This window comes from Denticeps clupeoides, chromosome 18 (assembly GCF_900700375.1).
Source record: "Denticeps clupeoides chromosome 18, fDenClu1.1, whole genome shotgun sequence".
NCBI lineage: Eukaryota > Metazoa > Chordata > Actinopteri > Clupeiformes > Denticipitidae > Denticeps > Denticeps clupeoides.
This window is the reverse complement of record NC_041724.1, coordinates 17,145,330-17,171,466: the sequence shown is the minus strand read 5'-3', so window position 1 is coordinate 17,171,466 and position 26,137 is coordinate 17,145,330. Positions and strand designations below refer to the sequence as shown.

General features: G+C 44.4%; 1 protein-coding gene across 1 annotated transcript in view; it reads left to right on the top strand.

Moving 5' to 3' along the window:
* The window catches only part of dock2 (dedicator of cytokinesis 2), a 97,335-nt gene extending 85,073 nt beyond the window's left edge, over positions 1-12,262 (top strand). Inside the window, exons 35-51 of the mRNA XM_028959487.1 lie at positions 586-626; positions 1,609-1,699; positions 2,358-2,468; positions 2,652-2,741; positions 3,004-3,108; positions 3,943-4,084; positions 4,338-4,419; positions 4,546-4,630; positions 4,713-4,799; positions 4,948-5,124; positions 5,215-5,298; positions 5,448-5,585; positions 5,668-5,795; positions 10,695-10,887; positions 11,302-11,407; positions 11,702-11,850; positions 11,947-12,262. Of these exons, the coding sequence (XP_028815320.1) occupies positions 586-626; positions 1,609-1,699; positions 2,358-2,468; positions 2,652-2,741; positions 3,004-3,108; positions 3,943-4,084; positions 4,338-4,419; positions 4,546-4,630; positions 4,713-4,799; positions 4,948-5,124; positions 5,215-5,298; positions 5,448-5,585; positions 5,668-5,795; positions 10,695-10,887; positions 11,302-11,407; positions 11,702-11,850; positions 11,947-12,015 (1,878 nt within the window). The 3' untranslated portion in view covers positions 12,016-12,262. The remainder of the gene's footprint in view (positions 1-585; positions 627-1,608; positions 1,700-2,357; positions 2,469-2,651; positions 2,742-3,003; positions 3,109-3,942; positions 4,085-4,337; positions 4,420-4,545; positions 4,631-4,712; positions 4,800-4,947; positions 5,125-5,214; positions 5,299-5,447; positions 5,586-5,667; positions 5,796-10,694; positions 10,888-11,301; positions 11,408-11,701; positions 11,851-11,946) is intronic.
* Positions 12,263-26,137: the final 13,875 nt, after the last annotated feature.

Genomic DNA, 26,137 nt, shown 5'->3' with positions numbered 1-26,137 from the left:
TGAATGGTCCATCTTTTATCATGCCCCGCCCAGGCTATATTTTAAACACAATCACTTAGACACAATCACTTTGAGAAGTTGCCACTAAAACTCCATGGCTGTCTGTCATGATCCTAACCGACCCCATCAACTGGTGTCAATCACAGCTGAGACATGCTATCAGTCATGCTCTGCACATTAACATTTGTGCAAGTGTTTAATATTGCATCAGTGGCAGCATAAGAATGAACTCTTATGAAGATGCCACGTTATGTTAATTTGTTTTAGATGTGAAACTGCTTTTTTGCTCCACTACCTTAATTAATAAAGAATTACTTGTTTTCCTTTGATATATGAAGTGTTAGTTAAATGACTGTATATTTATTTCTGCCTGGACAAAGAAGCAGGACATTCCCATCCTAGTCTCGACTTGTACGATATTCAAAAATTACGTAACACTTTATTAGGCAGTGTTCCATTTGAATTCAAAATGTGGCCACAGGCTCCCAGATACTTAAAGACATTTGCATACACAGTCATGATGTGCACACACACACACACATACTGTCAATGATTTATTGCCGATTATCATTCTATTTTTTACAGAACTTCTACAAGGACATTAATCGTGAGGCAATGTACATCAGGTAACATGATGAGAATTTCTACATTGTATGATTAGTCATGCATGGGTTGCGTTACACATTATTTGGTTAGAATGCATGACACTGTGTGTCTGAGACAATATGAATGATGTAGCATTGAAAAAAAAGGAAGGTACTATGTAATGGATGGGTTTAGAAAGAGAGGTTTGTGTTGAGGTTATGTGTTGGTGGGTGAGTCCATGCTTAACTGATTGGGTGTCTGTGTGTGTGTGTGTATGTGTGTCTGTGCATAATCTGACAAGGGATTATTTTAGCCCTGAGTGAAATCCACAGGATCAACTTCTGCACTCATAGCAACATGTGCGCCAATTTTAGTCAGAAAAGGAATGAGGTGCTCAGATATAGATAGGAGCTGATGAGAAAGCGGCTCTCTTGAGTGCTATAAAAAGCGAGGTGTATAGACTAAACAATAGTTTCTCCATTTGCCAGAATCAAAGGAGAGGCTGAGAATGTAAATAGAAATAAGGAAACAGAAAGAGTGTGAGATGAAAACATGAGAGTGGTGAAAATGAGAGGAATTGAGGGCAAGGACCAAAATGCAGATGGGGGTCAGGGAGGAAGCTGTGCATAACTTCACTTCAATACAATTTCAGAGAAAACCCAAAAACCTGTGTCAAGAAATTAACTACCTTCTTTCTGAGAATGCAGTGCAGACAGGTGTGAGTTTGTGTTTTCCATTTTTGATGTGTGATGCAGTCAAGTCTGTCCAGTAATCTTAATTTTCTATTTCTAATTAGGTCCATATCAGACAGTAATTATGTTAATCTAGACCCATTTTGACTGCCACACAGTTTGATTTTTCCAATACGTAGAGTAGCAATCTTCGTTACCCCACCCCCCGTCTTTATTGCATATTCATAAGAAAACAGCAGCAGGTGCAGACTGGCTGACATTAAACAGGTTACAGTGACCTCTGGTGGAGAATATGCTGTTTTACTCAAATCTGTTCAATGATGTGTCCCAGATACCTTTACAAACTGAGGGATCTGCATGTGGATGTGGAGAATTACACAGAGGCTGCATATACTTTACTTCTGCATTCCAAACTGCTTAAGGTAGGCATACACTCACACACTTTTACATTTTTTGGAGGAGCTATATCAATCACGTGTGTAACATATATGTTATAAAAAAATGGTCTAAGCCATACACACAAACATTAAAGCCATGTAAGCAATCAAAAAAAAACATTTTTGGTTAGTTGTTATTAGACATACATAGACATTTTCTTGAAGGGTTCTAGAAGATGACTTATTTGTATATAATGCACAGACACTTACACAGCATCAATTAAACATACATTTATGCATATACATCCATCATGAACATTATACAAACATATACACAAATGACTTACTGGCACAGAGAAGCCATTTCCAAAAAGAATTCCGCACATTTTAACAGAAATCTTATGACACAAATCTGGAACAATTTCTGGTGCAATAACATACTCCACTGTTTACACATTGATGAGACTGCCTTCATATAATTTCTCTGGTAAGAATTTAATGTGAAATGGTTTATTTTAGATTTTTATCTCAGAAGTGAGAGATGAAATGTATTGACTGGAGAAGGAATATAAATGAATTTTCAGCATGGACCATGGCAGTTTATCCCACCCTAATTATGTAGTGATAATAATTAGAGAAAAAAAAACATTTTGAAAGTGTTTAATTGGTCACATCTCATCTTTGTCTCCCTTTCACATTACAGTGGGCAGATGATCAATGTCCTCCTCAGCTGGAATGCAATGGCCCTCAATCTCAGAGGCAGGTGAAGGAGATGCTGTATGACACAATCATCGGATATTTTGACAAGGGCAAGGTCAGTGTGTTACACATTTTAAATCCCACACACCAACATTGTTGTACAGAAATAGGTGTAATAATCCCTGTCCATAAATGCAATATTTTTCATAGTGTTGCTTAGGACTTTTTGTCAGTGACCTAAATCGAACCCCTGTTGTATGTCCTTTTTATAGACTTGTCTTGTCATTTTGATCCTCAGATGTGGGAAGAGGCCATAACTCTGTGTAAAGAGCTGGCAGAGCAGTATGAAATGGAAGTGTTTGACTATGAGCTTCTCAGCCAGAGTCTGGTAAACTCACCACAACTACAAACAGTTCTGTCATGTTCTGTTCAGGGATTCTCAGAAAGATTCACGAAGAACGGGTTTATTCAAAAATACCTTACTTATTGTCAACCTTTCTTTCTGTAAAACATTAATATTTTATCAAGCACAAATTTCAACCATTGAGTATTTCTGCATTTGTGATGCATCCACACTCATTTCTTCCTTCCAACAGTAGACAGGGCTTTCACATATTGTATTATCTCCTCTACTCTGTCTCTAAATACAGAAACAGCAGGCGAAGTTTTATGAGAACATCATGAAAATCCTCCGACCAAAACCTGACTACTTTGCTGTGGGGTACTATGGCTGCGGTTTTCCACTCTTCTTACGGGTATATATGCATTTGTACAAAATGTAATGTAAAAATGGCGCAGAACACATCACAGGTACAGGGGGCTCATTGTTGCAGAAATATGTGGCTATAGTGGTATTTTTGTGCAACAGTGGCCCGGTACCCTAACTAGGATACCATAACTAAGGTGAATTTAACACTGTCTGTGCTTGACAGGGTGACTGTGTGATAAAGTGGACTTAATAATTGACACTGTCTGGGATTTTAACAGAAGGTCAGAATAAACAGATTTGTTTTCAGTTTAGATTTTAACATATACCATTGTTTTATTGACTGTTAGTTATTTTCATTTATCTGTCCATTTGGGAGTTGAAGAAAGCTAAATGGCAGCAAAAGTATTGGACCTGAACTAAATTTAAGTAAAAATACTTTGGTTGCATAGCTCTTTGTCACAATAACTGCATCAGGCATATGATCCATGGATCTATCTTCTACATAGATGATTCTTCCTCTTAACACTGTGATTTTTCCCTCCCTGCTCTTTTGAGCATGTTGATGACACAGACTATCATTTGGGGATTTTTCCTTATCGTTCTCACTATTTGTCTGCCATCATTTGTATGTCCCATTGACACCCATGTAAATGCTTTAAACATTGTTTATTATTGAAACAGCTATAAAAAAAAAAAAAAAGCATATTTGAAATGGTAATCAATTACATTTATTTTAGAGTTTTTAGAGTTGGTTTGATTTTAAATGTGCCCTTTTTATCAAGCATTTTGAGAATTCAATCAGTTTATGAATTCATGAATCTGACCTTTGTGTTAATTGTGTAAATGTGTTAATTTATATATTTTGTCATTTTTATGACAGGATAAAGTATTTATCCACCGTGGAAAGGAGTATGAACGAAGGGAGGACTTTCAGAACCAGCTTCTCAGTCAGTTCCCCAGTGCTGTTAAGCTCAACACCACACATATGCCAGAGGATGAAATCAGGAAATCGCCACATCAGTGTATCCTATAAAGTTGTCAGGCTGTAAATGATGTTGTTCCTTCCCAGTTAGAAATTTGTTTACATTCTAGAATTTACGTTTATTCTTGAAGTTAAACAAATAGCTAACACAAAATAATCCGACTATAATAGAACCAATACTGATGTAATATTCTAAAATAATAGCATTTTTATTTACATTCTAATATTAGAAGTGATAAGAGCAGCATTTGGTCTTGTTCTGGATTTGTTGGGTTTCTGAACCACTCCTCTAGATATCCAGTGTTTTACTGTCCAACCAGTCCTGGAGATCCCACCGTGCCTTAAGAACAAGCCTGTCCCCGACCAGATCATAAAGTTAGTGCAGCACTATTCACAAATCAGATTACTAAAATAATTAGCTAATGGCCATAGATTGAAAGGTTTGCATTCGGCATTTGTATGGCTCTAGTACAGTTCTGACACCTTTTTGACCTGTCACAGTTTCTACAAGTCCAATTATGTACAGCGCTTCCACTACTCCAGACCAGTGATGAAGGGCACAGTTGACCCTAGCAATGAATTTGCAGTGAGTTATAGTGTTCAATTATGCCATTTTATATTGCTAAAACTGACAAATTGCCACAAAATCTCTATCTTTCCCTTTCTAGTCTATGTGGATTGAACGAACCACTTTCTTCACTGCCTACAAACTGCCAGGAATTCTGCGCTGGTTTGAGGTCACCAACATGGCACATGTTAGTGTGACACGCTATATTGCCAATAACCATTTTAAATCACTGTACTTTGTGTAATAGTATAAAATATAGCTATGTTTAAGTGAAGCATCATGATAATTAATAATTAAAGCATTGTCGTTACTATTATCTCAATGTTGTCTCTTAGTCCACTATCAGTCCTTTGGAAAATGCCATAGAAACAATGAGCAACACCAATGAGAAGATCCTCACCATGATCAACCAATACCAGGGTGACGACAGCCTTCCCATCAACCCGCTCTCCATGCTGCTGAATGGCATTGTGGATCCAGCAGTCATGGGTGGCTTTGCCAAGTATGAGAAGGTAAGGCAAAGTTTGTGTGGGTGTGATTGTATCCAAATAAGCGTCCCTATATGGAAATCAATTTTTCTTTTTTTGTTGCATTGTTGTCAGGCCTTTTTCACTGAAGAGTATGTTCAGAGTCACCCACAAGACAAAGATAATCTCAATCATCTCAAGGACCTTATTGCCTGGCAGGTAAGCTAATACACACGTGCATGTGTTGCTAATACACACTCACTTGTAAAAACATATGAACTGGTCCATCCTAAACATTTTAGATAGAAAATTTCCTTTTCCATTGTTCATGTAGAGAACATTCCTCTTCCCCTTTTTCTTCACTGCAGACACCACTCCTGGGCAGAGGAATCACTCTTCATGGAAAGAGAGTGACAGATGACCTGAGGCCATTCCATGATCGGATGGAGGAGTGCTTCAAGCAACTGAAGAAAAAGGTGGAGAAGGAGTATGGAGTGAGGGAACTGGTGAGTTATGAAAAATACAAAGATAATTTCATGTCCATTCTGTGGTGGTCTTGACGCTCATTCTGTTGCTTCTTGTATTCAGCCGGACTTTGATGAGAGGAAGTCGTCCCGTCCCCGCTCTCTCATGCGCTCCTATCGTCAGTCCATCATCTCCATTTCATCTATGGCTGGGTCAGAGTGTGGCACCCCCACCAAAGCATGCCCAGAGAGGTAACTAAAGCCCTCACTCATTAACCAACACATGAAGAATGTGCGGGTCTAGAGAATTCTATTTTATTTTCTCCTTTATTCTGTTTTTATCTGTTTCTATACTATTACTTGAACTATGCACAGTCAAAACAGAGTGGTTCAGGATGCGTTTTACTGCATGTTGTACTGCTATAATGCATGTGACCAATTAAAATCTTGAATCTTTATTAATATATGCATAAGACTGCAGTAGTCAATCACAGTAATCAAAAGTCAAGCTGAAGGTCCTGTCGGTTTCAGGCTTAATTTCTTTCACTGGCTCGGGTTTGCGTGGTTCATGAGTTGTCAGGTGATGCGTGTCAATTAACGCGAGAAAGATGCAAAAATGGATGCTGAGAAAGTGAAATGGAGGGTAGCCACTGGCAATTAAATTTTGGCAAAAAAGCAAATTCTGAGGCGTGGAAAACTTTTGACCATGAATAATGTTAAAAAATGTGCCAAACTGTCCACTTACTGTGCACCCCATGTGTACCCCACACTGTATAAACTCCATAATTCCATCATGTGACTGGGAGTAACACAGAAACGAGGTAACGTGACTCCTATAAATTGACTAGAGAGCAGCTGCCAGCTGATGACTTACGTCATCACGACTCAGCTCCGTTCTCATCGTAACCTTGTAAGACCATTCCTGCCCTTCTTCAAACCTGTATTCTCTTCCCTTTAGTCTTGTACCGCCCTAAATGCGAACAACAACATCCGTGTGGTGTTGCGGCTCACGCCGGTTCGTGTTTGAAGAGTAACTCAGAGGGAACTTACCTGCCTCCTTACGTTCCACCGCACCGAGGTTCCTCCCACACACGCTCACGTTCTGATTCCGGTAGCCGTGACAGAATGACTGAGCCCGTTGTTAATCCATACGATTTCGCTGCTTTATGTGATTGAATAGCGCGCCAGGAAAACCTTATTGAATGTCTGTCGCAGGAGGTTTGCTTCCTGCGGCAACATTTAATGCGCTTTAAACAAATCATGCGTACACATTGCACAAAATAATACAAAAAATATATATATATAAATTTGAATTTGATTTGATTTTATTATAATTTTTTCTTCGTCTTGCACTTAACAATCTCCGAGCATGCTCTTTGCTGACAAGTTAGGCCTTATCAGGGCTCTTAGTTTTGTAAACTCAAAATTCTATAGAAATCGAATGAGAATTGCTGATGTCTGCCTCTTTTAAGTCGCATTGGATAAAAACATCTGCAAAATAAAGTAAAGTAAAGTGAAGTTAAGTTTACATGAGGTGTCTGTCGCGCTCCGAGAGCATGAAGTGGCGAACACTGTGCACATGGCCATTGCCCTGCTACCGGGAACCACTCCACCTAGAGGACATCTTTACTCCCTCTCGAAGGCAGAGCAATTGGCCATGGAGCGGTTTGTGGCGGAGGCGGTCCAGAACGGCACCATCCGCCCATCGACTTCCCCAGCCGCGGCAGGGTTCTTCTTTGTTACCAAGTGGTCTGAGACCCTGCGTGGACTATCAAGGCCTCAATAAAATCACAATCAAAAATTGAACACCATTACCCCGATGAACACCGCCCTCGACGCCCTCTCAGGGGCAAAGTATTTCACTTCAGCCTATAACCTGATTCGTAACCGAGAGGGCGACGAGTGGAAGACAGCATTCATCACCCCCACTGGCCACTTTGAGTCCCTGGTCATCCCATTTGGTCTGTGCAATGCACCCGCCATCTTTCAGCAGTTCATTAACGATGCTGTCCAGGATATGCTGGGACGGTGGGTGTATGCCTACCTGGATGATGTGCTCATTTACTCGCCCACCCTGGAATCCCACATCCCACATGTAAGAGCAGTCCTGAAGAGATTGCTCGCCCACCGACTGTACTGTAAGTTGGAAAAATGCACCTTCCACCAGCGCTCCACCACGTTCCTGGGTTTTACCATCTCGTCCCAGGGTGTGGCTATGGAGCCCAAGAAGCTGGAAGCAGTTGCATCGTGGCCCCATGACACTGAAACAGCTGCAATGGTTTCTTGGGTTTGCGAATTTCTATCGTGACTTCATCCGTGGCTACAGTACAGTCGCAGCACCCCTCACTGCTCTCACCAAGCCTTCATCACGTCCGTTTCACCTAACCCCTGAGGCCTTTCAAGTCCTTGTGCCATCGTTTCACCACCGCTCCTATTCTTCAACACCCAGATCCTTCCCTTCCGTTTGTGGTAGAAGTGGATGCGTCAGAGGTGGGTGCTGGTGCTGTCCTCTCTCAACGTGGTCCAGAACGGGAATTGTTGCTTCTTCTCATGGAAGTTCACCCCTGCGCAGTGGCGCTACGGGGAGGGGTGCAAAGCTGTGACACCCCCTTTCTGGTCTGGACCGATCATCAAAACCTCATCTCCATCAAAGCTGCTAAACAACTCAATCCCCGCCAGGTGAGGTGGGCTCTATTTTTTGAACAATTTAACTTCCAGCTCTCTTACCATCCCGACAACACGCTCCAGACTCACAATCGTCCGACCCCAAACCCATTCTTCCTCCTCACCGCATCCTGGGTCCTCTCCGGTGGTCCCTGGAGACTAAGGTCCGGGCAGCCCAGGCGTCCAACCCTGGCCCAGCTAACACAGCACCAGGGTGCCTGTACGTCCCCAATACCTGCCGGTCCAATGTGCTGCATTGGGGCCATTCCTCCATACTCTCAGGCAATTCAGGACATCAACAGACCCTCTCCTTCATTCGCCGGACGTTCTGGTGGCCTTTGGTATGGCAGGATGTTCTCCAAAGCGGTCCACTTGGTCTCCCTGCCCGGCCTACTGTCCTCTGCCACAACTGCTGACCTTGTGCTTCAACACGTGGTCCGCCTCCATGGGTTCCACCAGGACATTGTCTCTGATTGGGGACCCCAGTTTGTCTCAGCTGTGTGGACGGCATTCTGCCGCCTCATTGGTTCCACCTACAGTCTCTCCTCTGGCTACCATCCTCAGACCAGGTGGAGAGAGCCAACCAACAGCTGGGACTATACCTGCAGTGCTTTGCATCCGAACATCAATGCGCCAGGTTTTCTGGCCCATAACCTACAGGTCTCCTCCGCTTTCAACCCACAATCTTCGCTCACCAGGTGCCCGCAGGTGCGGTCCCATCGACCCATCAGATGATCCGTGGCTGCCGAAATGCCTGGAAAACAGCACGGTCGGCCCTCCTCACCACCTCACGCAGGATGTCCGCCCAGCATGACCACCGGCACCCCCGCTGACTGCACTTCCGAGTGGAACAGAGAGTGTGGCTGTCCACCCAGGACCTTCGTCTCAGGACTGAGTCGCACAAACTGTCCCCTCTGTACATCGGGCCGTTCCAGATCCTCAGCCGGATCAACCCCCTCACCTACCGTCTCCAACTCCCTCCTACCATCCGTGTCCATCCGGTCATCCACGTCAGCAAACTGAAACCCTTCGTCCGATCCTCGATTTATCCTCCGGCTCCGGATCCTGCTATGGACCGGAGGAGTGGTCTTTGATACCGAGTCGATTCATCCTGGACCCTTCCCTGGTGACTGAGTACTGGCAGCGTACGCTCGGGGGTCGGCCCTGGAGGGGGAAGTACATCATGTGACTGGGAGGGGCTGTCCCCTCTGTACATCGGGCCGTTCCAGATCCTCAGCCGGATCAACCCCCTCACCTACCGTCTCCAACTCCCTCCTACCATCCGTGTCCATCCGGTCATCCACGTCAGCAAACTGAAACCCTTCGTCCGATCCTCGATTTATCCTCCGGCTCCGGATCCTGCTATGGACCGGAGGAGTGGTCTTTGATACCGAGTCGATTCATCCTGGACCCTTCCCTGGTGACTGAGTACTGGCAGCGTACGCTCGGGGGTCGGCCCTGGAGGGGGAAGTACATCATGTGACTGGGAGTAACACGGAAACGAGGTAACGTGACTCCTATAAATTGGTTCGAGAGCAGCTGCCAACTGATCAGTCATTGAGTGACTTACGTCAACACGACTCAGCTTCGTTCTCATCGTAACCTCGTAAGACCGATCCTGCCCTTCTTCAATACTGTATCCTGAACTCTTCCCTTTCGTCTTGATCCGTCCTTTATTGTGCCTTAATCATCCGTGTGGTGTTGCGGCTTACACCGGTTTGCATTCGCAGAGTAACTCGGGGGGAACTTACCTGCCTCCTTGCATTCCACCGCACTGAGGTTCCTCATCTCCTCCCACACACGCTCACGTTCTGATTCCGGTAGCCGTGACAGTTGGGTTGCCGGTTCAAATCCCAAATGGCCTAGGTGTCACTGAGCAAAGTACCATCCCCACACACTGCTCCACAGTGAATCACTTCACTTTCACTTTACCACTCAATATGTAACTATTTAACCTGCTCATATACCCACTCATTTACTTTCCCTCTTAGTCTAGTGCTCATAGCATGCGCAAAGCATGTTGGTAGAGTTGGGTTGGCTGGCCTCCACCACCACAATAATGTCAGGCCATAAACATGTTCAGGCTTTTAAAAATCTGCAATTTCAGCTGTTTTTTCTGCCAGGCAGGCATTTTTATCGTGCCTAACATTTAGGCCCCATTACAGCTTTAGTGAAAAAAAAAGCTTTTTTTTTAGTAATACACAAACTGAGATGAAGTAAAAAGTTATCAAATAGAGACTCATTAACACAGCATAAATTAACATAAAGAGAGGGCAAAAAGAAAATGAATGTGCTGTACAATAAAAATTAAGGGAATTTGCAGATCATGTGAGAGACAATGTATTCATTTAATGACTGTGCTTCCTCACTTTGAAGGGGCAATAACACATCAGGTGTCTTATCTGTCTTCATGTTCCTGGTGTCTACCTTGGCTTATATGTCACACTTATTGACTCATACACCCATCTCGCTCTCTCTCTCTCATAGCTCTGCCCACCTAGACATGTTGGTTCCTGCAACCCCAACCCTACCGCGATCCAGTGGCAGCATCAGTGTGATTGACGAGTCAGGAAATGAGGTGGAGGTGCGCATGCGTAAATCTAAAAAAAAGAAGAAGAGGAGCAGCATGATCTTCATCACTGAAGAGAAAGAGCGAATCAGCACCATTGACAGTAAACGGGTAAAAGTTGAAAATTGTCTTTAGGAACTCTACACTTTTTACAGTTGTATTGTTGACATTTGTTGATGTTAAAGTTATACAAAAAGAGCCAAAATCTTGTTAAATCTGACATGCAGCTTCTGGACTTTTAAGGTTTTACTTTATTTTTTCACAGTCTGAGAGATTTACGATAATGGAATGTCAACTATCTTAACTGTATACAATGTAGATATATGAGTGATAATAACAGAGAAAATGATGAGGAAGAAAATGTATGTCTACTGAAAAATAGCAGGGTAAATTGGATGTGCAATGACAAACAAATTTAATTATAAAGTGATTTAAAAGTTAATTTAAAGGCATTCCTTATGATGCCCTCCTCATTGTTATCATTATTTTATTTGCTGTCATGTGTTGCTCTCTGTTGCCCTCTAGCTGTCAAAGAAACAGGAGTTCCGCAGCGACACCAACCTGTCTGAGCCCACTGAGAAAAATGTCAGTCTGGCAAATGCCAACTCCAGATCACTTCCCACCATAACAGGTAATGTGGACGGACGGACACACACACACACACACACACACACACACACACACACACACACACACACACACACACACACACACACACACACACACACACACACAAAACAACAATAATTTTAAAATGATTTTACTTGAATTCTGAATCAAACAAAAATTGAGAACAGTATGAAAACCCTCATAATTACTAAATAAAAATTGCATCAGTTTGGTAAAATTATATTCTGTAGCTCATGCCATATTTTATACATTACATATTGATAAATTTACTTTTGAATAACTTACACTCCATCAGGGATGGCTCTGTCTGTACCCAATGGGGGAGAAGAAGCTGAGTCGGCACGAGCACGACGCGACAGCAAGAGCATGTCTGTCTGTCTGCTTTCTGACCGCACTTCTGACCGTCGTTCCAAAGGGGTTATCAACCTGCTCTTCAAAACAAAGGTCAGTCTCACATGACCTTTATACCATCAAGTAAACATTCATGCAAAACATTCATTAAAATATGAATGCCACCTGTGTGTTTGTAATGTATTTCAGGCTCCAAAAACTGAAGAAAGAAAAACTTCTGCAGACTCGACTGCAGACAAGGCCTCCACTCGCTTCTAGAGCCACCATTTTTGCAGAATTCATTTCTGTAGTTTTTTCCCCATCTCTTTTCCAGTTTCACTGCTTATTGTTTGATGCATTTGCGATGCAAACATTTTTATTCACGTCATTAACAAGATTTTTCATTCATTTCTGAAATATTTGCGGATTCACATAATAAAAATAAACCTTTCTGATTTCTCATTGTACCCAATGGATTATGTGGTGCCCCATACAACCTCAACTGGAATAAATTGGCATAAACACACAACTGATGGAGTTTCCTATCTCCTGTTACTGTTTTCATCTTGCACAGCCCTGGCCTTCTCATGTGGTCAGTGAGGTGTTGGTGTTAGTCCTTTTTCCCTGCCAACTGTGTGTGTGTGTGTGTGTGTGTGTGTGTGTGTTCTCTCCAATTTGTATTACTGTTTGGTTGGTTGTAGTATACAGCACTCAAGGATTTGGTTGATGGTTTCATAGGCACATAGTAAATAAATTCTAAGGGCGGTATCCATGCTGGGGATCCACAAACAGAGGAAGAAAACTTTCCACTATTCTTGAAACAATTTTTTATTAATGTGTCTTAATATGAAAATAACGAACCAACATAAAAAAAAAAATCACTTTGACACAAGCGCGTCTCTGCTGGGTTTGAGTGTAAGTTACCAGCCAATTTAAAAAAGAAAGGACCAACACAACAGCCAATGAGAAAAATAGAATTGTATCTGGGTAAAATGCAACACAACCAATGACAAGGCAACTGGGAATTATTTGTGTTCTCTTACTACTTGTAAAGAAATCTTCTGATTATTTTTTAACCCAATCTTCAAGGATTACTTCAGTTTTAATGTTACAACAAATTCACAATTAGTTTGACACAAACAATGACAACTTGAATGCTGTTAGCAGTGTGCTGTTCGCATCGGTTTTTCAATGCTGAGTATCTGTAGCCTAAACCTGTTCACTGAAAGCATCTGTTCAGATCAAGCAGTCTTAGTCATTTTTCATTTAGTTTCGGATGACTACAATATTCTCACATTATAATCATCTCTATCTTCAAATAGGGTGTTGATATTTTTTGTATTTTATATTTTCAATTGGTTTATTAAATAAATTATTTTATTTAAATGTCTTAAGACAAAACTATTCATTTTCTTGTGAGTATATCTACACTAACAGGGGAATTTACTGCGATGCAAGGGAGTTTGTCACTGGCCGAGTTCGGGGACGCATTCGCAGGCATGCTTGGAGCGGGTGGAGTAGTCGTCGTACTGGGAGAGGAGGACCGGAGGCGCTTGGCCGGTGATAAGGCGGCCGGAGGTGAGCTGGGACGAGAGTGTGGCCGTGGAAGCGCCGCAGCGCGGCGGGGAGGGAACTCTGGCTCCGTGGGGGGTAACGGGGAAGATTGTATTAGCAAAAGGGGGCAGGCAAACTCAAGGTCAATGGCGGACGAAGGTCGTGGTCACACTGGAGAATCCGATTAGAGATCGTGGCTATCAATCAGTCGGGCGTGGGAAAATAAGGCTGGCGTCTATGGAAGTAAATTCAACTCAAAGAGCGGGCAGCGTCTCCTCGGGGTTACCTGACTTTTATACTCTACGCTGTCCGCTCTCGTTTCCACTTCCGGGTCGCCGTCTCTCTGTCTGGCCTGGTGCTCTCTGGTGGGCTGGAGGTGTATTGGCTGTGACAGAGTAGTATATAAAATCTTGCCTAGGGCTTCAAATTTGTTAGGGCCAGCCCTGATCCTATTCATTTCAAAATGCACTAATTAATCCATATATAGTAGGTTGTGAGAAAGGTTGGGGTATTTGATATTTGAAAGAGGAAGTGGAAATCTCTGAACCACTCCCCGTTGACCCTAGATATATTTAGAAACTAAAAAAAGATACTGGCTGGGCATCAGCAGCCAGGAAAAGAATTATGATGACATATGTGTGATAACATACACTGAACTCACAAATATGGGTCTAACTTTGTGTATGCGTGAAGGAGCACATATAGATAAAATATTTTAGCACTGTACATATATGCATGTTATATTTTGAACACTTATTTATACATTGAAATGATTGAAATGTATTATGAATTGATAATTGTTATATGCCTAAGCATACTCACGCACATAGAGGAGACAAGGCCTGTCCTTGAGGCTTTCCTTAGCTGGCGCCTGTGAGAGAAATGTTAAAGCAAAGTGTTTTAAAGTAAAATAAAAGTGTTTCTTTTATGTGTTTCCCATCCTAAGCCTGCAAAACACAGTTGTAAATTCTTGTCTGTGACAGCTTTATATTTATGAGATCCTGCTCTATGCTGGTACCAAAGATAAACATTAGTGCTTCACTGACTATATATACACGTCACTGTGTTCAGACCTTTGGGGATTCGGTTAGTGAGTCTTCCCATGCGCGCATGTAAATAAAGCCTGACTAAATTCATTTAACTGTTTCTCATCGTGAAATTCTGTAGGAAGTCTGCAGTGTAGATGGTTAAGAGGAACGGTGCCAGAACCGTTCCTTGTTGGGGTCTCATACTGCAGACAACCCTGTGAGTTCTCACATACTGTGGTCAGTTGGTGAAGTAGTCCAGTATCCATGTTGAAAGGTGATGATTCACTCCTGTGTACTCCAGCTTGTCCCTCAGGATTATGGGAAGGATAGTGTTGAAGGCAATAGAGATACCAAAGAACAGGTGAAAGAGGGAATGATCTAGGAGGTGAATGACAGCATCCAGAATGACAGGGTGATGAACAGTATGCCTCTTTTTGTGTTGGCATAGAGTATTTTTTTATTTTGGTGGGATTTGTCACATACTGGGTGAATCCCGCTAACTACCATTGTGTCCCTGAGCAAGACACTTAACCCTGAGTTGCTCCAGGGGGACTGTCCCTGTAACTTCTGATTGTAAGTCGCTCTGGATAAGGGCGACTGATAAATGCTGTAAATGTAAATGTAAATGTGAGTATTGTGGGTATTGTGGAGTCAGATGATGCATGGTAAAATTCCCCGATATCAAAAAAGGCTCTTGGATATTGTGTAGTCTGCTGACTGCAGAGTGAAAAGAGTCACAGACTGCCTCCGTGTTGGTATAGGGAGAAGCCTCTCATTGCATGACGGCCACTGGTGCATGGTGCCATGGGGTAAATGATGGAGATGCAGTGGAAATATATATATATATATATATGCAGGGAAAGATGACTGCAGCAATGTATATCCTGTATGTAATCCTGCTCCAGAGCACTCTTGAACTCAGACTGGGGCGACGGTTCATCTTTCAGCAGGACAACCACCCTAAGCACACAGCCAAGATATCAAAGAAGTGGCTTCAGGACAACCTCTGTGAATGCCATGAGTGGCCCAGCCAGAACCCAGACTTGAGTCAGATTGAACATCTCTGAATAGATCTTCAAATGTCTGTGCACCGATGCTTGTGAGAAAGGTCAAGTTGGGGTATTTAAAAGAGGAAGTGGAATTCAGCCTGATGGGGCTTGAGAGGTGCTGCAAAAAGGAATGGTCCAAAACTGGCCAAGGATAGCCAAGCTTGTGGCATCATATTCAAAAAGACTTGAGTCTGTAATTGCTGCCAAAGGTGCTGTGGCTGTGAATACTTATGTACATGTGATCTCAGTTTCTGAGGAAAAAAATGTATGTAATCCATTCAATCATCGGTTCGGCATTTAATACCAGAACCCAGAGCACTGGTGCAGTGAAAGGATGCAGGTGCAGGCACTCAAGTGGGCATGGCGCAGGCCCAGAGTGTCTATTCGGGAGGGCTGGGACAATTCTTGGTGGGCTGGTCTGATGTTTGGTCCGCAAGGGCCAGTATTCTGGGGTTTTTTTAGCAAGCAGCAAGCATAAGAGCATCTGTATTATTCAACATTTTCACAATTTATCAGCTGCAGCAATTGAAACAACAACATTTATTTTTAATATAGCCTAAAATCACATACAGTATGTCTCAATGGGCTTTGACAGAACCTACAGTTGACACCCCCCACACTTGACCCTTCTGCACACAAGGAAAAAACTCCACCCCAAAAACTCTAGGAGAGAGAAAAAAAGAAATGAAGAAACCTTGGGAAAGAGTGATACAGAGAGGGAGTCCCATCCAGGGTAGAGTGATCCTGCAAGTGGTGTCAGTGCAGGGTTTGTGATTGTCCAATAAGAAAAAAAAAGGCCTAAAGTTTAGAGGTGGAGAGGTCCAAAATTTAAAATACATGAAAATTGAAAAAAGCTGTAGTTGTTACGGTGGTCGTGGCTGTGGTGACCCTCTGGTTTGTTTCATGCTACCAATCATCACCAAGCAGCCACAAATTTTGTTAACACACAATACACACACAGACAATTATGGATCAAAACCACATCCTGAAGCTGAATTTAAAATTGTCTGTACATCGCTCAGGAAGTACATCCCATACAGATCTGCAAAGTATAGGTGTGTAAGTATGAAAAAGGAGAAGTTGCTAAGACATTTCGTCAGACTAACGCCGTTTCTTCTTCATGAAATGCTCCTAACACAAAACACCCTAAATACACAGGAGAAGAAATAACAGAGTGAATGGTGCTGCAGTGCTGCAATATTGTATTAATCGTAGGTAGGTATAAACCTCTCACCTGGCCCCCACCCCACTCTCCATGCTTCTTACTGTATGAAGGAGACATTGGCACCATAAATCTTGATGACGTTTTCACATTTCTTCATTAGGCGTATCTCATGCAGTTGGAGCGACAGATGCAGAAAGATGCATTATACTCACACACACACACACAGTCTCTCTCACTGACCTCCATAATTCCACTGCATGGCTTTCACAGCTGCAAAGAAAAGTATCAGCTGTTGTTCTACACACTAGAAACACAAACCTTTCCCCAAAGTCTCTTAGATCGTATCTTAGCTCATGAGAGTGATGCTGAGGAGGACTTGTTTGAGGAAGAGGATGATGTTCAACATGACAAGACATCTGACGAAGAGCAGGACGCAGTGGTGCAGGTGCTGCCCACTGCTTCCTCAGAGGACGGGTTAAATGCAGAGACCACACTGTGTGCACTGGGTGCTGTGCTGTGGTGTGTAACATGTTACAACTAATCACTTTCACTTTCACATGCTAAAGAGAGGTCTTCAAATCCAAAAAATGTAGAGCACCAACACTGTGCACCAATATGCTGTGCAGAACATCAAGACAACGGTTGAGCTGTTCATAGCACAGTCTCTTGTGAAGTTCTTGCTTGTGATAACCAACATGGAAGGGAGAAGTTATTTGCCAATATCTGGACAAAGATCGATTAAACACAGCTGGGTGCTTCCATTGGGCTGTTGTTTTCAGTGTATAATTTACGGTTATGTAAAAAAGGGCACACACTATATTAACATTTAATCTGATGTTACCTGGACATAAAGAAGAATGGCACAATAGAGGTTACATAGAAGAATTAACAGTTTCTAATTTATTAATTAGATTACTTTTGCAAATACATGTAACATGGTACCAATGTAAGGAAAAACCCAAATTAAAAGAAAAGGCAAAAGTATTATGAAGGATATTTATTACAAATATGAATTTCTCTTTTTCTCACAGGTTGAGTTCTTGTTTCTATCTTGTTTCTTGTTTCCACTGTTGTTGTCCCATGATACCAACCATGTGACTGGGAGCAACATGGAAACGAGATAACGTGACTCCTATAAATTGGCAAAATGGCCCCTGCCAGCCTCTCAGTCATTGATTGACACCCGTCAAACTAGACCATTCGTAATCTTCTCCTCTCCTCTCTTCTCAACTCCTTCCTCTTGTCCTGCCGCATTTGCGTTCACATAGTAAGTTGGAGGGAACTTACCAGCCTCCTTGCGTCACACCGCACCGGGGTTCCTCGTCTCCTCCTACACACGCTTACGTTCTGTTTCCAGGGCCGTGACAGAATGACTGAGCCCTCTGTGAATCCTGCAGATTTCGTTGCTTTATGTGATCGGGTAGCATGCCAGTCGAACCTCATAGAATGTCTGTCGCAGGAGGTTCACCAATTGCGGCAGTTACGGAGAACTGGAACCTCTAGAGGTAGAGCACTGGAGCGCTCTACCTCTATGTACCATCCGACCTCTACAACTCATACAAAATGCAGCAGCACGACTGATCTTTAACCTTCCGAAATTCTCCCACACCACCCCTCTGCTATGTTCCCTCCACTGGCTCTCAGTAGCTGCAAGCATCAGATTCAAAATACTGATACTGGCCTACAAAGCCAAACATGGAGTAGCCCCATCCTACCTCACAGCCCTTATTACACCTCACACTGCACCTTGTATACGCTGAGCCTCCAGTACTGCTCGCCTGGTCCCTCCATCGCTAAAGGTAAAAGGAAGACATTCATCTAGTCTCTTCTCCGTCTTGGCCACTCAGTGGTGGAATGAACTACCCTTTGAGGTCAGAACAGCTCAGTCACTGAGCACTTTCAATCCTCTTTAAAGAATATTTAGATTAACTTGTAATTTTCTTATTGTTGAACTTGTGTACAGAATCTACAACAGAGTGAATAAAGAGGTTGTATTCATAGTTGGGGTCCTAATGAACCGGAACTGATCACTTCATCGATGGTAACCTAAATGCACGTTGTAAGTCGCTCTGGATAAGGCCGTAAATGGAAATGGAACGGGACCGAGGGGAACGAGTTACAGCCTCGCCGTTACCCCACTTCCCGATCACAGATCACATTACTTCTTTCACTGCTGACTGGTCCCTCTGTGGAGTGGGTGGCTGCTTGGCTGAACGCCCCTGCTTCTGCGTCGCTGACCTACCCCGCCTTCGTGAAGGAATAAAAAAATACATTTTGCCATCCGGACGGCGTGGAAGACGTCGTGTCACAGTTGTAACATCTGTGCCAGGGTTCCTCTTCCATCAGTCAGTTCACTGCCCGAAGTCCAAACCCTCCGGATGATTTATTATGAAGATCTTGCCCCGCGAATCCGCAGCGAGATGGTCAGCCAGGAGATGCCAGCAACAAATGAAGCCTTGATCCAACTGGCACTTTGGATCGACCGCCACCTGCTGATTCACCCGAAAACTTCGGCTCCAACTCCATTCATGCATCGGACTCCCCGACCTCCATTTTCACCACCATGAAACACAGTCACTCCTCCAGACATTTCAGGGGAACCCATGCAGCTCGGGCGGGCAGCCCTCACTGATGAGGAGAAACAGCAGCATTTTCGGAAGGGCTTGTGCATACTGCGCTTCCCCCTCACTCAACCGCTTAACCTGCCCTATTCATCTGGTAAACAGGCGTCCAGCTGATCGGAGCGGCACGATCAACTGGACCACTTCGTCCTCATTTCCCGACACCGACCTCACGACTCACCCTCTCAGCCGTCCTGGAATGGGAACAGCACGTCGTCTCCACCACCACCTTTGAGGATTCCGGGGCGGCTGGAAACTTCATAGACCACTCATTCGTCAGAGCATATCACATCCCCATGGAACCCCTTGCATCGCCACCCCCCATCACCTTCGTGGACGGTCAACCCATTTCTTCGGGACCCATCACCCACCGCACGGTGGATCTCTAGCTCCTGATCGACTCCAACGTCGAAAAAAATCCAGTTATTTATTGCCACAATCATCACCTCAACACTCCTACTCGGGTTCCTCTGGCTGTCCCTCCACGAACCTCATCTCTCATGGTCATCAGTTGTGGTGGTGGAGTGGGAGGCGTATTGGCATCGCCACTGCCTTCTGCCACAGCCCTTTCCATCCTCCACTCGAATCTGGAATCAAGCCATCCTGTTTTAGATGATGTTCCTCCCTGTTACCACGACCTAGCCGCCATCTTCAGCCCGTCCAAAGCTGCCCTGCTGCCACCCTATCGGCCAGGCAACATGGCCATTGACCTGCTACCAGGGACCACACCACCCAGCTCTACTCTCTCTCAAAAGCAGAGCATGGCCATGGAGCAGTTTGTGGCAGAGGCGCTTCAGAACGGCACCATCCGCCCATCGACCTCATCGGCTGGGGCAGAGTTCTTCTTTGTTTCCATTTGTTTTCCATTGTGTTAGATTTTTCACAATAAAAATCGAACACTATTGCCACTCACTAACACCGTCCTCACAAACCTGGATCTACACTCTACCTAAAACCTAATCTGTATCCAAGATGGCGACGAGTGTAAGACAGCATTCATCACCCCCACTGGTCACTTTGAGTCATTAGTCATCCCCTTTGGAATGTGCAATGCACCCGCAGTCTTTCAGCAGTTCACCCACCTTGGAAACCCGCATCCAACATGTGAGAGCAGTCCTGAAGAGCTCGTTCACCGACTGTACTGTAAGTTGCACCTTCCATCAGTGCTCCAACATGTTCCTGGATTTTACCATCTCGCCCCAGGGTGTGGCCATGGAGCCCAAGAAGCTGGAAGCAGTGGCCTCGAGGCCCATATCCACGAAACTGAAACAGCTGCAACGGTTTCTTGGGTTTGCGAATTTCTATCATCGCTTCATCCATTCATACAGTACAGTCGCAGCACCACTCACCGCTCTCACCAAACCTTCTGCACACCCTTTTCACCTGACCACTGATGCCATCCATGCCTTCAAGTTTCACTACCGCTCTAGTCCTTCATCATTCAGATCCTTCACTTCCATTTGTTGTGGAAGTGGATGTGTCAGAGGTGGGTGCTGGCGCTGTTCCCTCCCAAAGTGGTCCACGTCTCTTCTCACGGAAGTTCACTCCGACGCAGCAGAGTTATGGGGTGGGGGACTGTGAGCTGCTAGCAGTCAGGTGGGCACTCGAGGAGTGGCGACACTGGCTGCAAAGCTGTGACACCCCCTTTCTGTTCTGGACCAATCATCAAAACCTAATTAAAATCAAAGCTTCCAACCAACTTAATCCTCGTATGGCGAGGTGGGCCATTTTCTTTGAACAATTCAACTTCCATCTGTCTTATCATCCCAGTTCCAGGAACCAAAAAGCTAACGCCCTGCATGCTCCAGATTCCTTATCTTCTGACCTTGAACCCATTCTCCCACATCACAACATCTATCCTGTGGTCCCTGGAGACTAAGGTCCGGGCTACCCAGACGTCCGACCCTGGCCCGGCCAACATCCCACCAGGGTGCCTGTATGTCCCCAATACCTGCTGGTCCAATGTGCTGCACTGGGGTCACTCCTCTGTGCTCTCGGGCCATCCAGGACTCTGGAATCCTCCACGGTCCTGGATCCCGAGTCATTTCGTCCTGGACCCCTCCTTGGTGACATGTGACTTTTAGCAACATGGAAATGAGAAAACGTGACTCCTATAAATTGGCAAGATGGCCACTGCCAGCCGCTCAGTCAGAGAGACTTCTCTGCAGGCCTGGTGTGAACATCTCTCTATATTAAATCTTCATCTACTCACTACAGGCATTGGCTTTTTATTTAAATAGAAACTTCCACAGCAAGATAGAAAAGATAAAGAAAAGCCAGGAACCAGCCTTCAGAGAGGCAGTCTGGCCCAGGAGAAACATGGGTAGAGAGAATGGCCCTGAAGCTGGGGGGAGTACCCTGAGGGAGCAGTGGGCTGCCATGAAATGGGAAATGGGAATCAGTGTGTGGGGACGGTGCTTTGCTCAGTGGCACATCTGTCACTGAGGGGCAGTGGTGGCCTAGCGGTTAAGGAAGCGGCCCTGTAATCAGTAGGTTGTTGGTTTGAATCCTGAGCCGCCAAGGTGCCAAATGCCACTGAGCAAAGTACCGTCCCCACACACTGCTCCCTGGGCGCCTGTCATGGCTGGGTGATAGGTTAAAAACAGAGGACACATTTTGTTGTGTGCGTCGTGTGCTGTGCTGCAGTGTATCACAATGATAATCACTTCACTTTCAGATTATGAGTCAGCTTCCGTACCCGCTAGGCCACCACTGCACCGAGAGAAAACTCTGCATTTGACTCCCAAAAAAGTTGCCACAGACCAATAAGAATTGTCATTTCATGTCTCTGCCTTGTCCATATAGATACAGGAAGACAGTGGTCATCCTGCCCCCCACAAGATGTTCTCGTCATGACACCTCAAACCATTTGCTGGCTTTTGACATCTTTTTGGGGAGAAGCTAAAGCTTTATACGAAAGACAAAATCAAAAAATGCCATGCACCTGGAATTTCTCATCTTACAGTTACACAGTAAAATAAGAGGGAAAAAATTGATTCTAAGTCAGCTACTATAAATAACGATTTTATTTTGTAATATTCATTTATTTATTACAGCCTGTCCACGATCGTCGCAAGATCCATGATGAACCACATGACTTCCGAGGGGGAGATGAAGATCCCTGTGCCCGGACTGAACAGCAGTGCGGCCCCAGTGCCCCCGCCTGCTGTAGAGGACGTCCATCCCTTCATGTTACACACTCACCACCATCTCCAGCAATGCACCCAGCCCTGTGTGGGACATACCTACGGTCCAAGGAAAGCAGCAGGTAAATGCCAGCCCTTTTTGACAACCTATGGTGTGTACTTTGCTGCTCTTCCCTGCCTCTCAGATGCAGATCACCACCATCCTCACACATCTGACTGGGTCAGCATGGGGCTGGGGCACAGACCTTTGGCAGCGGGGAGAGACAGACGGAATGGGTATTTGGGATGTCCTTTAGAAAGGGCGGAGTTTGATCAGCCAGAGCCTGAGGGCTCCCACCACACCCAGCGCCAGTCAGGATCCTGTGCAAGAAAATCCAGCAGACCGGGCGGCGAGAGGGTTGCGCCTCCCGTGATTCTGGCTGTGCCCCCTGAGAAAGTCCCGGAGAGCCCAGAGAGGGAACCAGATGACCCTCTCTTCTGTCTGTTTCTGTCTGTGTGTGTGGTCATGTCTCTTGTATGTCACCCCCACTTCCCCTCTTTATGTCCACCAGATGGCGGCCCAATAGCGGAGCCAAACCCCAGGGAGGAAGCTCCTGACCCTACTGCTTTCTAATTATAGACCGAATACCAACATTCCATTTATATCAAAAATCTTAGAAAAAGTCATAGCCCAGCAGCTGAGCGCATACCTAGACTGTAACTGTCGTGTAGATTCTACCACTCCCACGACGTGTTACACTGGTGAAGCGACAATAGGATCTGATTCCGGTCAGAGAATCAGGAGCCTGGAGGCCAGCTTATCAATTATCTTATTTATTAACGAAGTATGTGTGTGTGTGTGTGGTCTATAAGAAACAGAGAAAGCATACATAAGCAAACACTCAACAGAACATAATATGATACACAACACTGATTAATAACACTGTTTACATTAATCTAACATGAAACAGACACTACAGTCCTACATAAGCAGCTAACCAGCACTAGAACATTTTACCTAAAATATAAATATAGGGAGCTAAAACACAGGAAAATTATTGAACCCCGTTAGCTTAGCGCTAATAGCAGGCGGAAATTAGCATAAGAATTAAACAATTCCCAAACATTACAAACTCTCTCTCTGCATATAAAACAGTATGATAGGATAAACAAATCGAACACACGAGTATGAACAACGCTCCTCAGCACTTACTTTCAGTCATGAACGCACACATTTACATGTGAAAAATACGCGTGGCCCATTAGGTGTCACACTCTAACCGGACCAGATAGAAACAACTAACCAAATCTGGTTCCGCCCAAAGTCTTTCTGACAGTAACAATATCCATGAAGTATATCAATCGGTATTTAGATCTCATCATAGCACTGAGACAGCGCTGGTTAAAGTGCTTAATGACCTGCTGTTGGCCTCTGATCAGGGACGCATCTCGCTGCTTTTCCTGCTTGATCTGAGTGCAGCGTTTGAGACTATCGATCACGCTATTCTCCTTGCCAGGTTAGAGAATATTATTGGGATTAAGGGAACAGCCCTTGAATGGTTCAGATCATATCTGACCAACCGATATCAGTTTGTGGACATCAATGGTGTTTCGTCTTCACATAGTAAAATAGAGTTTGGTGTTCCACAAGGTTCTGTCCCTTACTTTTTTCCCTATACATGTTACCTTTAGGCGACGTCATCCGCAAACACGGTATTAGCTTTCATTGCTACACAGACGACACACAGCTGTATCTATCAGCAATGCCAGTTCAGAGGCAGCAGCTGAACAAAATAGAAAATTGTCTGAAGGACATTATACAGTGGATGGTCACCAACTTTCTCCTGTTAAACCCTGACAAGACAGACTCTTGTACTTGGACCTCAAGCAGCCAGGCATAAGTTGGCTGACTACACCATTACCCTGGATAGCCTTTCTATTTCATCAAGTATTGAAGTAAAGGATCTAGGTGTCATCATTGATGCAGGTCTCTCATTCAATTCGCACGTAGATAACGTCACTAGGATAGCATTCTTTCACCTTAGAAATATTGCGAAAATAAGAAAAATAATTTCAATGCATGATGCAGAAAAGTTGGTCCATGCATTTATCATCAAGGTTAGATTACTGCAACGCATTACTGTCTGGATGTTCTAGTAGGTGCATGAGTAAACTCCAGCTAGTACAGAATGCTGCAGCCAGAGTTCTAACTAGAACCAGGAAATTTGGCCACATCACCCAGTCTTACAATCACTGCACTGCTTACCCATCAAATTTAGGATTGACTTCAAAATCCTACTTTTGACCTATAAAGCTCTAAATGGTCTCGCCCCGCAATACCCGAGCGAACTTGTAGTTCTTTACGAACTGCCACACCCCCTTCGATCAATGGGTACGGGGTCACTACTGGTACCAAAAGTACAGAAGGTCACAGCTGGGAGCAGATCCTTCTCCTATAGAGCTCCGCAGTTGTGGAACGGCTTGCCAGTCAGTGTCCGGGACTCAGACACAGTCTCAGTGTTTAAATCCAATCTGAAAACCTGTCTGTTTTCTCTGGCTTTTTCTTAAAGTCCTAGACACTCATTTCACTTTACTTTGACACAGTGTCAATTATAAAGTCCCTAGTTAGGCTGTCCTAGTTAGGGTACCGGGCCACTGTAGCACCAATATAGCACTATAACCACATATTTCAGTATCGGTCGTACAGTGCAACCGTCTGCCGCTGCTTCTGTTTGTTTTCTCCGAGACACAGAATCAAGTGCCCAGACTACTGGTAGACCCCAGTGAAGAGACCAGCAAATAAATCCTGGTTCCTGACAACTGCTAAACAAGAACATACCATGAAACGAACCAGAGGGTCACCACAGCCACCACCACCATTACAACTACAGCTTCAGGGATCTTCAAGTGGACCAGTAACATCATTATGGACACGTAATCTAGACCATGACACTGGACTACATTCTGGACTTCTCCAACCCTACAACTGTAGGACTTATTATTATATCATCCCCAACCCTGCACTGACACCATTTGCAGGCTCACTCTACCCTGGAATGGGGTCCCTCTCTGTATCACTCCTTCCCAAGGTTTCTTCCTTTCTTTTTTTTTTCTCTCTCCTAGAGTTTTTTTTGTGTGGAGTTTTTCCTTGTGTGCAGAAGGGTCAAGTGTGAGGGGTGTCAACTGTAGGGCCTGTCAAAGCCCACTGAGACATACTGTATGTGATTTTGGGCTATATAAGAAATAAATGTTGTTGTTCTTGTTACTGCACTGGTCCAAGATGAGGTGGCGAGTTCCAAGGTACCCCTGCATTTACATTTACAGCATTTTTCAGATGCCCTTATCCAGAGTGATTACAATCAGTAGTGCATGGGCAGGGAAAGACGCGTCAGAGGGGATGCACGTATCCAAAAGGGTCGGCCATGAATTTTTCTCTGTGCAGGTTGGAGGGACCGAGGTACTGCTGGGGCTCTGAGGACGTAGCCCTTGGAAGGGGTGCTCTGTCAGGGTTGACTGCATCTGGGAACCCACCTGTGCCCAATAAGGGTTATTTTATAAGGCACAGTAGTTCCGCCGATCGGACCTTGCAACTGTTCTGTTTGGTGTTGTTTTGAGTTCTGGCAATCGCCACACACCTGCAGGCTAGTTTTCGTTCTCCCCTTTATTTCCCCTGTTTTTGATCATTGCAGCGTGTTTATTTGTGTTTATTGATAAGTCCTTGTTCCCAGAATGTCCCATCTCTACGCTTCCTTCCCCCGTCAGGTCGCCGACGTGACATCAGGCTTGGCTTCTCTATCCTTGCAAAGTGATTCCATCCCATTCATAGAAAAAAGTTTTGTTTTCATGAGCCCTTTCAGGG